General features: G+C 36.2%; 1 protein-coding gene and 1 pseudogene across 1 annotated transcript; both read right to left on the bottom strand.

Moving 5' to 3' along the window:
* Window positions 1-6,592: 6,592 nt before the first annotated feature.
* LOC132643501 (zinc finger protein ZAT11-like) lies at window positions 6,593-7,415 on the bottom strand. Its single transcript, XM_060359932.1, has one exon. The coding sequence runs from the start codon at window positions 7,275-7,277 to the stop codon at window positions 6,768-6,770; it is 510 nt and encodes a 169-aa protein (XP_060215915.1). The 5' UTR covers window positions 7,278-7,415; the 3' UTR covers window positions 6,593-6,767.
* Window positions 7,416-13,165: 5,750 nt separating this feature from the next.
* LOC132643868 (zinc finger protein ZAT11-like) lies at window positions 13,166-13,820 on the bottom strand (annotated as a pseudogene).
* Between the last annotated feature and the right edge of the window lie 1,501 nt (window positions 13,821-15,321).

Genomic DNA, 15,321 nt, shown 5'->3' with positions numbered 1-15,321 from the left:
TTCATGTCCAGGTTTTCAGTTTCAGTTCTTATTATGTTATTCCATGTCCCATGTTATTTCTTTCAGTTGCTTTACATACCAGTACATTTAATGTGCTGACGTCCCCTTTTATTGCCCGGGGGCCTGCATTTCACGATGCAGGTACGTATTTACAGGACGCCGCATCTGCTCAGTAGGATATGCTCGTATCAGCTCATTGGTGATGTCACACCCCTACTAGAAGTATGACGGGCTCCGACCCGTAGGCCGGGAACCACCTGACTCATCCGTGACTTTGAACATTATAAACCATAACTCAAAGAACACCTGCACGCAGAAAAGGCCCAACAAAGGAATATCCGATCATTCAACACATATGTACATATGCGGACCGACAAGGTCGCCATAACACAGCGTATATCATAAAGCTAGCAAGGCTAACAGTAAAGTATCAAGAGCTAAAAATAAGACCGACAAGGCCATCAATATATTATACCATAATATGAACCGGTGGAGATATAAAACATCTAACTGTACACACACGTCTACGAGCCTCTACATGGAATACAAATGAACATAAGGACAATACAAAATAGACTGCAGCTCCGAAGAAAGTGGAGTGCTCCTGAAAACCCGCTGATAGAAGACCTACGGGTCTAATCCATCTCCCTGCCTACCTGCGGGCATGAGCGCAGCGTCCACAAGAAGGGACGTCAGTACGAATAATGTACTAAGTATGTAAGGCATGAATAACAACATAATATAGATATGAAAGGTAACATAGAATATGAGAGATAACCTGTACATCTGGATGTCTCATAAGGCGGATGCCATGCATGCTTAGCCTTAAAAAAAACATTTTATACATATACATAGCACCATGCCCGACCATTAAGGCTTGGTGTCATATATATAGTATCATGCCCGGCCATTAAGGCTCGGTGTCATATATATAGTATCATGCCCGGCCATTGAGGCTCGGTGTTATCATCATTAACCCGTGTCCGGGGCAATATCATAACATGCCCACTGCAGTGGTGTGCACATCTACATGCCATGCCCGGCCGACTATAGCGCGGCACGGTGTGAGAAAATACATACATATATATAAAGCATGCATGAGAGCCAAATAAAAGTAATAAATACATCGGAGTGACGTAAGGTCGGTAACCTCCGACTATATTATGGAATAATCATCATCGCTCTATCTCACCTTGAAGGAACAATTATTATAAGGCGAGATCAACAACGATGAATAAAAATTAAGAAAATCACGAAAATAACTCAACATTCTCATATTCACATTGAAATCGTAAGCTTGGGACTTTTAAACATGAAATCATCATCGTCGTCGTAATCATAATAGAAATTTCATCATCGTCCTAATCATCATAGAAACATTCTCATCTTTAGCACATGTTCGTTGTTGTTGTCATAAAAGCTTATAGAATCATAAATCTTTGACTCGGAAAATAGGGACATTTTGGAAAACATTTATGGATTATCAAGAAAGAAGTCATGCCTTTGAATCATGAACTCTAACTTTTGGAAGTAAGGAGGTTATGAAACATATGTAGGGAATTATAACATAGGAGTTTCTAGAAATAGGATCATCGTCATCATAAAATATGTTTATCTTTAGCATCATAAGAACTCTATGAATCATGAATTTCTAGCTTTTGGGAATAAGAATATTCTTGGAAAACATTTACGGATTCACAGAAAGGGATTCTGGGACATTTGGAAAACACCTATTGGATTCATAAGAAAGGAATCATGCCTTTAGAAGAAAGGGACTAACCTTAACATACCTGTTCAACCTCCAGTTATCCACACTTATTCATCCAAATTCGTGAGTCTACATTTAAGAGGATTCACACAATCGTTAGACTCATCGCTATACGCTTGTCTTAGTCCTTCAAATAAATCCATTTATAATCTGCCGAAATTCGGGCAGCACCTCCCCTGTTTATATGCCTAGCCCGAAATCGCAATACCAACAAAACAACAACTACAACAGTACCAACATCAACAACATCATCATCAATACCAAAATATTCCATAAAACATCTCACGCGATGTTTGTCCAATTTCTCAACCAACAACTTTATTATACAACCATTTCATCACTCTATCTTCGTAAATAAACCAAAAGTAATATTAATAAGGAGAAATTCATACCTTATTTTTGTTAAAACAGCGATATCTTCACTATCCACCTTGAATTCGCCGCAAAACCATACTAGAATCACATCTATGCGTTTATCCGAGCTTCGATTAATACTCCGTCACTTGAAAATTGCTTACTTTTTGATTCCCTCACTCCCTCTTCAAATTTTCTAGAATTTTCTGGGCAAATCTGAGCTAAAATCTGGTGAAAAAAGAGGGTTCTTACCCTTTTTATAAGGGTCAAATTTGGGTCGGGTTCACTGTAGCATTTTACTATAGCAGCACTGTAGCAGCCGGTACTGTAGCAGTACTGTAGCACGCGTTTCTGCTCTGCCAGCCTGACTTGTAACATTCATAATTCTCTACTTCGATGTCCTATCGACGAGCGGTTTATTGCGTTAGAAACTAGACTCGGCGAACTTCATTTTAGGCTTTTGAAACACCTTAAAACTCCTAATATACTAGGAGATATGCCCCTCCAAAGTTGACTAAAAATCTGCCCAAAATCCTGCCGACATTTCTCAAATTTTCGTCAAACTTATTTTCTTCAATTTGCTTGATCTCGAAATTTTCCGAAACTCTCCATACATGATATTTATAATTTATTATACTTGATAATGGCCATGTTCTTGTGTTTCAAAATAGTCTTTCCCGATTACGACTTACGAGATCGTAATTCATCCTTTATTTCATTGTTACATACTTCCCATGACTTGTACCTTCCAAAACATCATGGGACGTCTCCGATACTCCATTACTACGGTGATGTACGTGGCATGCTCATGCTCTGAAAGTGCGGGGTGTAACAGGTGAGCCCCATCTCATTCGGGGTTTAGTCAGTTATCTTTATTTACTAGTCATGCATTTAAAGGTATGCTGGGGGGCCTTGTCCCAGCAAGTACGTTTTCCAGTCAAGATTCACGATTAGGTTTCATAGAGTAGTCAGTTTAGTTATATTAGACATGCAAGGTGTTTAGCCATCTTTGGCTCAACTCATGTTATTTCCGCATTTATGATTTAAACAAGCATTTCATTAAATTATTATGACATCTCATGTTTTATAAAAGCCCATCACGTTCATGCTATATTTTCGCTCATGTATGCCTCATGATGATTCAGCAAGCCATGTGGTTCGCTCGGTCACATGCAGTATGGCACCGAGTGCCGTGTTACGCCCAGGCCATGGTTCGGGGCGTGACAAAGCTTGAAGTGTAAGGCTTGCGTTAGGCGAATCTCACATTGGTTTAGGCGAATCCCACATCGGTTGGGGAGGAGAACGAAGAGTGCTTTGATACCTCTCCCTAGTAGACGCGTTTTAAAACCGTGAGGGGCGAAGGCTCCAAAGCGGACAATTTCTACAAGCAGTGGCCTGGGCTGTTACAGACACCAAGCCTTCAAACAAAAATGGAGTTTGAGCACTTTTCAACCACTAAAACGACAATTCGAACTTTTGCGTATCCTTGATGTATTGAGCCCACCGTATTAATTGTACAAAAATAAGTAGGGTTCTATATAAAATATTGAAGTTCCAGAGTCTCAAAGTATGATTAATATGTGGCTAAAGTACATAAAAAGGTGTAATAAAAGAGGGGTTAACCAAAAGAAAAAAAAGTTCTCTTTAGCGTAGTAAATTACTGCGCTAAAGACAGTTTTGTAACTTTTTTTTTAAGGTATTTTGGTTCAAAAATACTTTTTTGGGGTCATTTTGGCCCCCGACTCAAGGTTTCTAGAACACTTCCGAGTGCTTTCATATGTGCTGACAGAATAAGGGGCTGCAAAATACACGTGCATACTGAGCCGAGCTAATGAAAAGGACAAATGTGCTTTTTAGACTAAAATTTATGTTTGCATTCCTCCGTTTCATACTTGTCACGGTTTGCCTTTCGAGATCAGATTATATAAATTTTGTTTAATATTTTAAGAGGTCTTCTCACTGTATTGATACGAGAAGATTACAATTTATAATATTTTTTTATATAATTTTTAATATTTAAGTTAAATTTTAATATATTAAATTAATCAAATCAAATTTAGTTCCAAAATAAGTCAAACAAACTCTTGAGCGACAACTAGTTTCTCGGTAGGTAATGGTGATGAAAACAGTGACTTGGGCACACAAGTTGAAAGCAAAAACCAATCGACATGGTTTAGTGATCATTCTTAAAAGGTACGTTTTGGAGGAGTCAAGATTCATGAAGGAAAATGACATAATATACAATATAACTAGGGTCGTTCAAAACCAAATCGTAACCTATAACCCAACCGCAAAATATGTTTATTGGCTTATTAGTATTGGGTTATAAGATTAACGGTTGGTGCACGGATTGAAATTTATAATTAACGGCTTAACGGTGCGGGTACGAATTACTCAATTTTCTTATTGGATAAACTGTTAACCTGTTAAGATTGATTAAATTTATATTTATATCCTTTATATGAATAAGTCGTTTAGAAAGTTAGAAACCTAAAATGATGACTTTAAAGAGTTAAGAAGCGGCAACAGGTGGACTTTCAAGGATTTTGGATAAGCATGTATAGATGAAAATTGAACATATCTGTTTTATACCAAAAAGTTGGGCTGTAACTTATGACCAAGGAAGTCCAAATCAACTTTGTTATACAATTTGAGGCTCGTTGAAAAATAGATATAGCATGCAAATTTTGTTTTTCTACATCCTTCCAAAGTTTATGAGCCATTGAGTAGTTCTCAACATGTTTTTGATCTTTAGCTCTTGCCTCTTGGTAGGGGACTTATAATGCAATAAAAATCAATAGTTTACCGTTCTCTGTTGAATTTGAAAGACTTTCACATAATTACCTATTTCTATGTCCCAATAATTTCCACAATATTTGTATCCTGAGATGGGTTTTTTTTTATGTGAATTTCCATTTGCAAGGTATATAAACTTTGTTGTTAGTTGGTCTCACAGTGACAATCCTTGCTGGTCCTTTTTTCTTTCCCATTCTTATCTGTTGAAATTTCTACCATATAGCTAGGTTTAAATCATCGAAGGCCTTTTCTTAATTGACTTTGTTGATTAACCGATAAGCCAACCAATAACTGACTGATATAAAACATATCAAATCAACAGTGGAAGAGGCGCTGGTTGTGCGAGATCATTATGACTGGAGGAAGCACATTCGACAACCATAATAGGCTCTATAACCGGATCACGCACGCTAAAGAAAACAGACTTTAGGAAAGTGGTTCAGGTAGCTCAGCTGGTTAGAGCTTTTCCATTCGTGAGCGTTTAAGAAGTCATCTCCTGATTCGTTGATCTATTGAGCTAAGGCAACTCTGCATATAGTGTTTTAGACTCATACTTCATCGCCGCCATCACCAGGATTTCGGAAGTAATGAAACCTGACTATTGGGTTAACCTTAACATCAGTTGATGCTAGTCTGAGAGAACTAGCCGAGAGCATCATTCTCCCTAAGCTGTCAGAGTCCGATCGAAGCGCTTGCTCTGCAGTACGAGCCTCATACAGAGCCGCGCTCCTTTAATATGATGAGAAGAAGGGGGGCCGGCCAAGACCTGACTCAAAAGAAATGCATATGGTAAGAAGATAGACACCGTTAAATCCAAACCGAACTAACCGCTACCTTATTGGTTGGTTAGCGGATTGGTATATTTAAAAACTGAAAATCGATAAGCCAAGCTATTAAGCGGTAATATCCAACTGAACCGCCCGATAAGCACACTTAAATGTAACTACTTTATTTTTGTACAACTATTATAAATTGTGATGGAGTCAATTTTTGCTTGGCTGTCGGATATAGGCTAACTATCTTTGGTTTCTTATTCGGTGTCAGATATTCAATCGCTTTGAGGTACCCATTAGAGATTTTTTTTTTTCATTTGTAGGGCTTAGATCCAAAATATCTCGTTAAGAATGAAAATAACTTATTCATTCCACCACAACTATACTCAGGGGCGGAGGGAGGAAGGGCCAAGGAGGTTCATCCGAACCCCTTCGGCGGAAAATTATACTACTGTCCTGCGGTGCATAGGTTTGGACACCCCCCCCCCCCCCCCCCCCCCGCGATGTATATTATACTAACTTTCGATAAATACAGGAAGGAGGGACATGTAACCTTACCTTCTCAAAAAATTTAGGTGAGCAGATTCACCTACAACGTAAGAGTGCAGAATATATTTATATGCTAACTAAATGCATATATCATACATAGTCAAAAAAGTAGATATGGATTGCCAATGAAACTCCTCCTTTACAATAAAAGCTCCCAAAAAATTAACTGCACAAAAAAGTTCAGCATAACTATAGTCTATACATGATCAAAAGTAGATCTGGACTGATTTCTGCCTGATTTGCATCACATTTGATTGAATTATATATATCTTTGATGTTGTTAGTACGTTACTAATTATAACACACTAATGCTCGATATTTTCTGAATAAATCGGTACTACTCAAGGTAACAAAATCAAACACAAGATTTGAAAATACTAGTACTATTCAAGGTATGTAGATTCAACATATGTAAAAGAATCGACGAACTAAATAAGGATTATATACAAGAAAAAGAATGCAAAGTGTCCGAAAAGAATTAACGAAATAATTGCAACTTAATTCTCCTAATCCTAATAGGATATCAATTAAATAAAGATTCGTAAAACCGGAGATGGAACCGGTGCCATCGGCCATAACTTCAAATCAACATCATCATCAGGGGTTAAGTTCAAATCCAAGGAAAAAATTCTCTTGCTACTGTTTGACTTCTTCAGCACCGGTATCATGATCGACGTTTTATTAATTTCATCGCGGTGACGTCTCATGTGGCCACCTAAGGCTTGACCCAAAGAAAACTCCATTCCACAAATAGAACATTTATGCAACTTATTCTTTTTGGATTGTACAAGAAAATCTCCGGCACCGGCAAGTAATCTTGGCCTTTTATGACTTGCACAGTGACCGCCAAGGGCTTGGAAAGAAGGGAAGCGTTTATTGCAAGTCTTGCATTCAAAATAATTGTGATGATGATCTGTTGTTGATAACAAAGAAGTGTTGTTGGTGTTTAAACGAGACAAAAGCATTAAGGCGCAGTTAGCCATGGCCTCTGCTTCCACTTGCCTATCGTCTTCTCTGCTTCTTTTCATCGCTGTCATAGTATTATTGATGCAATGAAGAATGAAAATTTACCAAGATGTTTGAAACTTTGAAATGTATGTGAGAAGGTAGAAGTAAGAGATTTGATGCATTTGGATTGTTGTTGCTTCCCACATATATATAGGTTTGAGATAAGCTTGTGTCTGACTTTTGGTGCGTCTAAAAAACATGCCAGTTGGATATTAAACTAAGATAGTTTAAGAATGTATTTTATTTTTTCTTGTTGGTTAAGTTAGTCAAAGAAAATACATATTCTGAAAGTGAGCGGCCGAAATAGACCGCGTTTGTCTATATATCATGTGAATATAGGTAACGGAAAAGTAAGAAGAAAAAGTACATTAAAATGATGTGTCAATATATTAATGTTGGGTTCATTGAGGTTTCTAGAACACTTCCAAATGCTTTCGTGTGGTCGACGAAATAAAAGGCTGTAGTAAACACACGTGCATACGTAGCCAAGCTCGTGAGAAGGACAAATGTGCCCGTTTGGACTAATTTTATGTTAGTTTACGTAGTTTCCTGGTTGGTGATGGTGATGAAAGCTGAGACACAAGTTGGAGGAGTCAAGATTCATGAAGGAAAATGACATAGTACTACACTTATACAACTAGTTCATTTTTGTACAACTAAAATTAATTGTGATGGAGTCAATTTTTGCTTGGTTGTTGAATATATACAACTATTTTGCTTTCGTTTCCTATCGATTGCTCTGGGTTATCCACTAATCCAGTTGCTAGGGTCCACCGAAGGTAAAAACTTTTGATTTTATTTCTCATTCTTAAGGTTCGAATTTGAAATAATTAGTTAAGGATAAATGTTCATTCTACCACACCTAATTCAATTTTAAATAATTTGAATTGTATATTGATCATTTATTGAAAGAACAAATTGGGTTAGTAACATTTATTTTTTAATAAAAATTAAAGAAAAGAAAATTTTGTGTTACCAATACATAGATTTTGTGTAACTTTTTCTTATTATTTTATATCTGAAAGTTATCATTTAGTTGCCATGGACTAAAAAGTTATCTCCTCATTTGAAAAAGACGGTATCTGTTTACGGTTCGCGTGTCAATTTTATATGATAGTGTTTAATTGGTTAAGAAATTTAGAAGGTAAGAAACATTCTTGGGACATATCTATAGTACTACATGTTGATTTTACAACTCAATTTTCTCCCTTTTTTTTTTTTTTTTTTTTTGGTGACTAGGTTTATTAATCACCAAGGAAGAGAATTACAAAACCATAATAAACTTAAACACAATCTATTATCTACGGAAAGCAAAACTCAAAGGCAACAACAGCTGCTACTGGAATGGAACTAAGGACCCGTTTGGCCATGGAAATTATTCACTTTTTTTCCGGAATTTTTAACCAAAATCTTATTTTCACTTTCTGTTTTTTACCCTTGCTTTTGTTTTTCCTTTTTCAAATTTTACCCTAAATTTTTTATTTTTATAAATTTAACCCCGTGTAATTTAATATTTGTAGTGTTTACAACTATTTGTTTTAGTTCTTGTTGGGTTTTGTATGAGGTACAAGCGCAAGGTGGGGATAGTCCACATGCATAACAATGTCACTCTTTCTAGCTTTACATATGCAACAAATGTGCTCAAACCTTATGAATGGCGATACATTAGTGGTAATTTATTGCATCAGGTGATTAAAGAATTTCTTTTCTTCCGCAAAAAACTTACCCACACTGGGTGTGTACACCCAACAAGTAAATGAATGACACTTGTCACATTATTCAATTATAAATATTACTCCCTCCAGATCAAAAGGAGTGTCCGCCTAGCATTTATTTTTTGGTTCAAAAAGAGTGTTCACTTATTAAACTAAGAAAGAATTAACTTTATTTTTCCAAATTTGCCCTTATTAAGTGTTAAGTGATCAAATCTCAACACATATTTAATTAGGAGTAGTGTAGTCAAATTATCTATGTTTGCCAAGAATTTAGTATTTTCTTAAGTGGTGTGCAAATGGTCAAGCGGACACTCTTGTTTATCCGGAAGGAGTAATATTTAACCATAGTTAACCAAGTATTTTGCACATTTTTTTTCAAGTCATCCACTCAGGTTTTCACCTCCCGTGGTGGTGGGGGGTTTGACATGGACCCCTACCATGTTTATTGATAGCAAAAAAGTGACACTTGAGAGGGGGACATAAATCTATACCTCCATTACCAGGATGATCTGTTGTTCTGCAGCAGTAGAAACCCCTAGTTACAAGCATGGTTAAAAAAACCACCTTGGGTAATAAGGAGAATGTAAAGTTCATCATTATACAAAAAGAGACCTCTTTGAGTAAAAAGGTAAACCAACCGAGAAGTAGTTGAGGTGAAGGTAATGATGTGAATAATTCAGCAATGCCATATCCATAGAGCAATCAGAGTAGTGTGATCAATCATAGATAAATTGGAACTGGTTCTTTTTATTTTTATCCTGAAGCTTGGAAGGTTGTCCTTGTCATTCTTAAGTAGTGCTTTGACATTTCTGGGTAATGAGATAGTATTAGCGAAGATTGACTCCACACCTCCATCAGCAGCATGATTAGCAAGAGCATCTGCCACTTGATTGGCTTATCTGAAGCAGTGGCCAATGATGAAATTGCCCTTTTCCATTTCCTCCCTGATTTGAATAACAATATCCATAATCTGCCAAGTAGAGTTAGTAGTACCTCTAATCATATTAACTAAAATCAGAGAGTCAGATTCTATATGGACATTTTTGTATAAATTATTCACACACCACCTAAGGCCATTAAGGATAGCAAAACCCACAGCCTTGTTGTTGGTGCCATTACCATAGTAAGAAGAAAAGGCCATGATCATGTCTCCTCTGTGATTTGTCAGGATTCCACCAGCAGCAGATATCTCCGGGTTGCCCCTGCTACAGCCATCGGAACTGGCTGTTCAGAATAAGAGACATAAGCCAGCTTACTCTGTCAATGATTGTCTGAGTTGAAAGCTTGGTTCCTTCATATCTATTAGAGCACCTGTCTTTCCAGATTTCCCAACAAAGAGTGGTATGAAGACATTGAAGCATAGTTTTCTGGATTTTGTTTTTAGGCTTTGGTAACCACTAACTGAGAAGAATGGTTCTGATACTTGTATTCTGAATATTGATCCCACAAGCATTGCCAAAGTAGAACCACAGCTAGCAATATCTCCCTCAGTGAATAGATGAAGGCAAGTCTCCATATTGCCACTCTAACAACAGTCTCAATTGGAGGGACCATAAATTTTAAAATTCTTCTACACAAAATCATCAGCAGGAATTCTGTGCTTTATCAATTTTAGCATTAAAAAAGAGATTTTGGGATGCCACATCTGTCTAGCAATCAAGTCTCCATTCTGGGATTCTTAAGCACTTTCCAAGCAGATTTGCAAAAGAACTTACCTAAGGGATCAGGTTCCCAGATGGCTCTGTCATCCTGCTGCTGATTGAAACTGATATTAAGGATTTTATTAGCCACATCAAGAGGCAGATCTCTCCTAATCTTTGCTTCATTCCATCTGGTCCCATCCATGTAGTCACAAACTTTAATCATGAAGGAGAGGTTTCCTGTTGAGAATGGTTTGCCAAAGGTCCCAATCCAGTCCAATTATCCCACCAGAAGAATGCCTTCCTCTTGCCAATCTTCCATGAGATATGAGTGTCACATTTCTTCTTGATGTCCATGAGAGTTTTCCATATATGGGACTGCCCATATTTCCAATTAGAAGTGATGGGATTAGCCTTTTTACAGTACTTAGCCACTAAAAAATCCTTGAGTAAGGAATCCTTAGTTCTAAACTCCACCAGCTCTTGGCAGCAAAGACGTCACAAAAACTTTGAATGTGCCTGAAACCTGCACCTCCTTCTTTTGTTGGTCTGCAAATGTCCTCCCAAGATCTCCACTGGTACTTCCTCAATTGTTTTCGGGTGATCTTAATTAATAATATAAAATATTCTCTCGCTATTTCAGTTATCTTCTAAATAATAAGTAGATTGACTGTAATTTCTTAATACTTCTATGCCAGTAATTAACCACATCCCAAATGGCATACCTATTTTTATTTTCCATTAGCAGTATGATCATGAAAACATCAGTCCAATTTTAGATTAGTTAGTTTTACAAATTTATCATCATATTTATTTATTATACTTCTATTTCACCTCCGATATCTTAATTAATGTCACTTAGTTAAGACTATGGATGTGATAGATGATACAATAACCAAGAATCTGCAATAACGAATAATGATTTTGGTAACTAGAAATTTGTAATAACAAAGACCGTTGTAATGTTCCGTTATTAACTTTGCTTTTCTTTTAGAGTTTTTCTTTGTTAAAAAAAAGATTTTAGACCTTTGTTTATTATCTATGGTTAACTTTTAATTGAGATGGATGTAAATACCCGGTGCGGGTAACTTTTTACCCTTCCCTCTTCCTTAAAGGGGCTTCGGTTCCCTTTTTTTTTTTTAGAGAGATCAGGGGTTGATGGGTCAGGGGTGGGATTGTGGTTTGTGAATTTGAAGTTGCATTCTACTGAAAGTTGTTTTCACTAATATATCAATTATTTTGATGTAATTATGTAATCGCTTGTTTTGATTCAACCAACTGGTTATGTTATGAATTGTTTTGTGTGGTTTTCCTAATTTTTATAAATTGGGGATATAAATCATATTTTATTCTTTTAAGAAAAAGTACATTCAAATAATTAAATATTATTTACAAAAATTATAACCAAACACAACTCCAACTCCAACTCCAACTCCAAAAATTCCAAATAAGGTAAATTTTATTTTGGTTTTTATGGCCAAACGCCTACTAAAACACTAGCTGTTGAAGCTTAGTTCGAATGCCCTCAGGCAGGGGCGAAGATATGCATTAAAAATGGGTCACGTGAACACATGGTCACCCGACTAAACTCGGTATACTATGTATATGATCCTTAAAATATATATAATATTAACTGAAAGAACACATTGTCAAACTAGATTGAGTGGAATACTGGTTAAGTGTTGGGCTTAATCCCTTAAGGTTGTGGGATTGAACCCTACTAGTGCACTTTGCCTTCTTTTTTAAAAAAAAAAAAAAATCAATCTAAAGTGAACTCATCCTTTTAAAATTCTGAATTCGCCTCTGTCCTCAAGTGCCCTCGCAATACATATAAAAGCTTCTTTGGCTATGTGTGATTATAGTGCCTGCATTTACCTTAAAAAATTCTCTGATATCTCTCCATCCGCTACACAGCATGAATGCACTCTTCATAAAGTAGTCTAAAGATCTGTGAATTTTGAGATCTGCCTTTGCAGTTTTCGATTGTCTTGATAAGTGACTCACCCATGTAACAACAATATAATAAAAAGTCTTGTTGATCCAGGTCGGGAGCCTCTTCACACAAGTTCTAGTCAGTTGCGGAATTAGAATTCTTACTAAGGGGTGTCAAATATAAAAAATTAAATATACAAAAAAATTAAAGGGGTTCAACACATAGTATATATACGTAAAAAAGTTCTTTGAAAAGTTCTCTTCACACTTTCATTTTTAGTCTGTCCTAAAAAAATGATACATTTATATATTTAGAAATAACTTAACGTAAAACTTCTCTTTTTATCCTTAATGAAACGATTTACAGTCACACAAATATCTATGGCTTGTTTTAGACCACAAGTTTTAAAAGTCCTCCTTTTTTTCTTAAATTTCGTGTCAAGTACTCAAACTATATCACATAAATCGAGAAGAAGGGAGTACTATTCAAGGTAAAATCGAAACATGATCTGAAAATAAACCTAAACCCAAGATGTTATATAGATTCAACATATGTTAAAGAACTAACGAACTAATTAAGGATTATATATATACAAGAAAAATGAATGCAAAGGGTCCCAAAAGAATTAATTAAATAAAAATTCTCAAAACAGGAGATGAGTAGGGATCTAGTAGCTCAGTTGGTTGACTATTTGAATTTTCACCTTGTTGGTGAGGGTTCGAATCCCCACATTGTAATCCCCTCCCCATTTCCCCTTCCCCTACCCCTATGTAATAAAAACAATTTAAAAAAAAAAAAAAAAACGGTGTAGTCGGCCATAACTTCAAATTAACATTATCATCGGGAATTAAGTTCAAGTCCAAGCAAAAAATTCTCTTGCTACTATTTGACTTCTTCAAAATCGGAATCATCGTCTTCCCGGCTGCCATTGTCAACGTTTTGTTAATTTCATCACGGTGACGCCTCATGTGGCCACCTAAAGCTTGGCCCAAAGAAAACTCCATACCACAAATAGAACATTTATGCATTTTGTTCTTTTTGGCTTCAATAACAAAATCTCCGAGTAATCTTGGCCGTTTATGCACGGTGGCCACCTAGGGCTTGGAAAGAAGGGAACCGTTTATTGCAAGTCTTGCATTCAAAATCATTGTGATGATGATCTGTTGTTGATGATAAAGAAGTGTTGTTGTTTAAACGAGACAAAAGCATTAAGGCGCAGTTAGCCATGGCTTCTGCTTCCACTTGCCTATGGTCTTCTCTGCTTCTTTTCATGGCGGCTGTCATATTATTATTGATGCAATGAAGAAAGAAGATTTAGAAAGATGCTTTTGTATTACCAAGTTTGGAACTTTGAAGATATGTGAGAAGGTATAAGTAAGAGATATGATATACTTGGGTTGTGTTTGCTGTGATTCCTGTTAATCAAATTGCAATCTGATTACATAAGCTAAAGAACAGTGTGTTTATTTCGAGCCCACAGAAAACTGTGTTTCCTTAAAGAATTTAATCCCCTCACAGTTGCCAAAGGTTTAGATTAATTCTTCCCAGGATAGAACGAAATTCTATTCTGCAATACCGGCAATGGAAATTGCAGAATTTCAGCGAAGTCAACAAATGGTAATAATCACACGACACTAACTGATTTTTGGTTTTGAAAAGAATGCAGTATGAAGGTAAAGGATTTGCGGTGTTCAGAGAGCAAAAATGTTTTCAGTTTTTCAGTGTGTAAAGAAATGAGGCAAAGCCTCTGAAAATTTATAGCCTGTTATTTTGATCTGAACATGTATGAAAGTGCCTGTTCGGTGAAAGAGATGACGGTTGGTCATCGTTATGTCTGTTGGAAAAAAAAAATCTGTTGGGAAAAAGTAATTCCGCGAATTTAATGAATTAAGTTAAATTTCGCGTGAATTAATTAATATCCGGATTAGAAATATTAAGTAACAAAAATGGAAATAAAAAAAAATTGGTCCAAAAAGATTATCAACTAATCAGATCATTTGACCGAATCTGAAGCCGAGTCGAGCGACGACGACGGCGCGAAGGGTGGTCCTCTTCTCAACCCTTTATGAGCTAGAGAATGTGTTGCTTAATATAAGCACACACATAACACTTTTAACTACCAATGTGAGAGAAGTGTTCACTTGAAATATTGTTTTTTCAAACTTTCATTTCCCTCCACTTTGTTTCCCTCCATTTCCCAATTCATACTCCACCTTTAAAGTCTCTCACTTAATGCATTTGTGGACTTTAAACTTAACAATCCCCCCACATGAATGGGGAATGGCTATATATGCAACATGCCTAAAAACAACTTGTGTGATTACTGTTATACCCATTTTAACTGGGTCAAAGTAGAATACAACATATTGGTGATTCCTATATTATTTAAATTAAGGAGTCGTCACCTAATTATTTTTAAGGTGAATTAGGACACCTATTTTAACTAAATAAATGCTTAAAATTAACTCCGATTAATGATCTACTTAACTAATGTGATTCTAGGTAAGGGTTCTTAGTTATCCTAAAGGAAAGGGGTTAAGCATCCTTTAAGATCCGTTGACTACGATTAACCGGCCAAACTAAGGTTTAACAAAATGTAGGACTTTATAAGTAAAATATAGCGTTTTAAAATATTCCATTAAATCTAAAAGGGAAGGCAAAGTATGTTGGTAGTATAATAACGCGATAAGCAATATCTATGTGACATGATTAAGCAGTACTTATACCTTCGTAAAGAGATTTTTTTTTTTTTTAAATCACGGGGGGCTTTAGCTTTGAACAAATT

This window comes from Lycium barbarum, chromosome 6 (genome assembly GCF_019175385.1).
Source record: "Lycium barbarum isolate Lr01 chromosome 6, ASM1917538v2, whole genome shotgun sequence".
Classification (NCBI taxonomy): domain Eukaryota; kingdom Viridiplantae; phylum Streptophyta; class Magnoliopsida; order Solanales; family Solanaceae; genus Lycium; species Lycium barbarum.
This window is presented reverse-complemented; position numbering and strand designations above follow the sequence as displayed.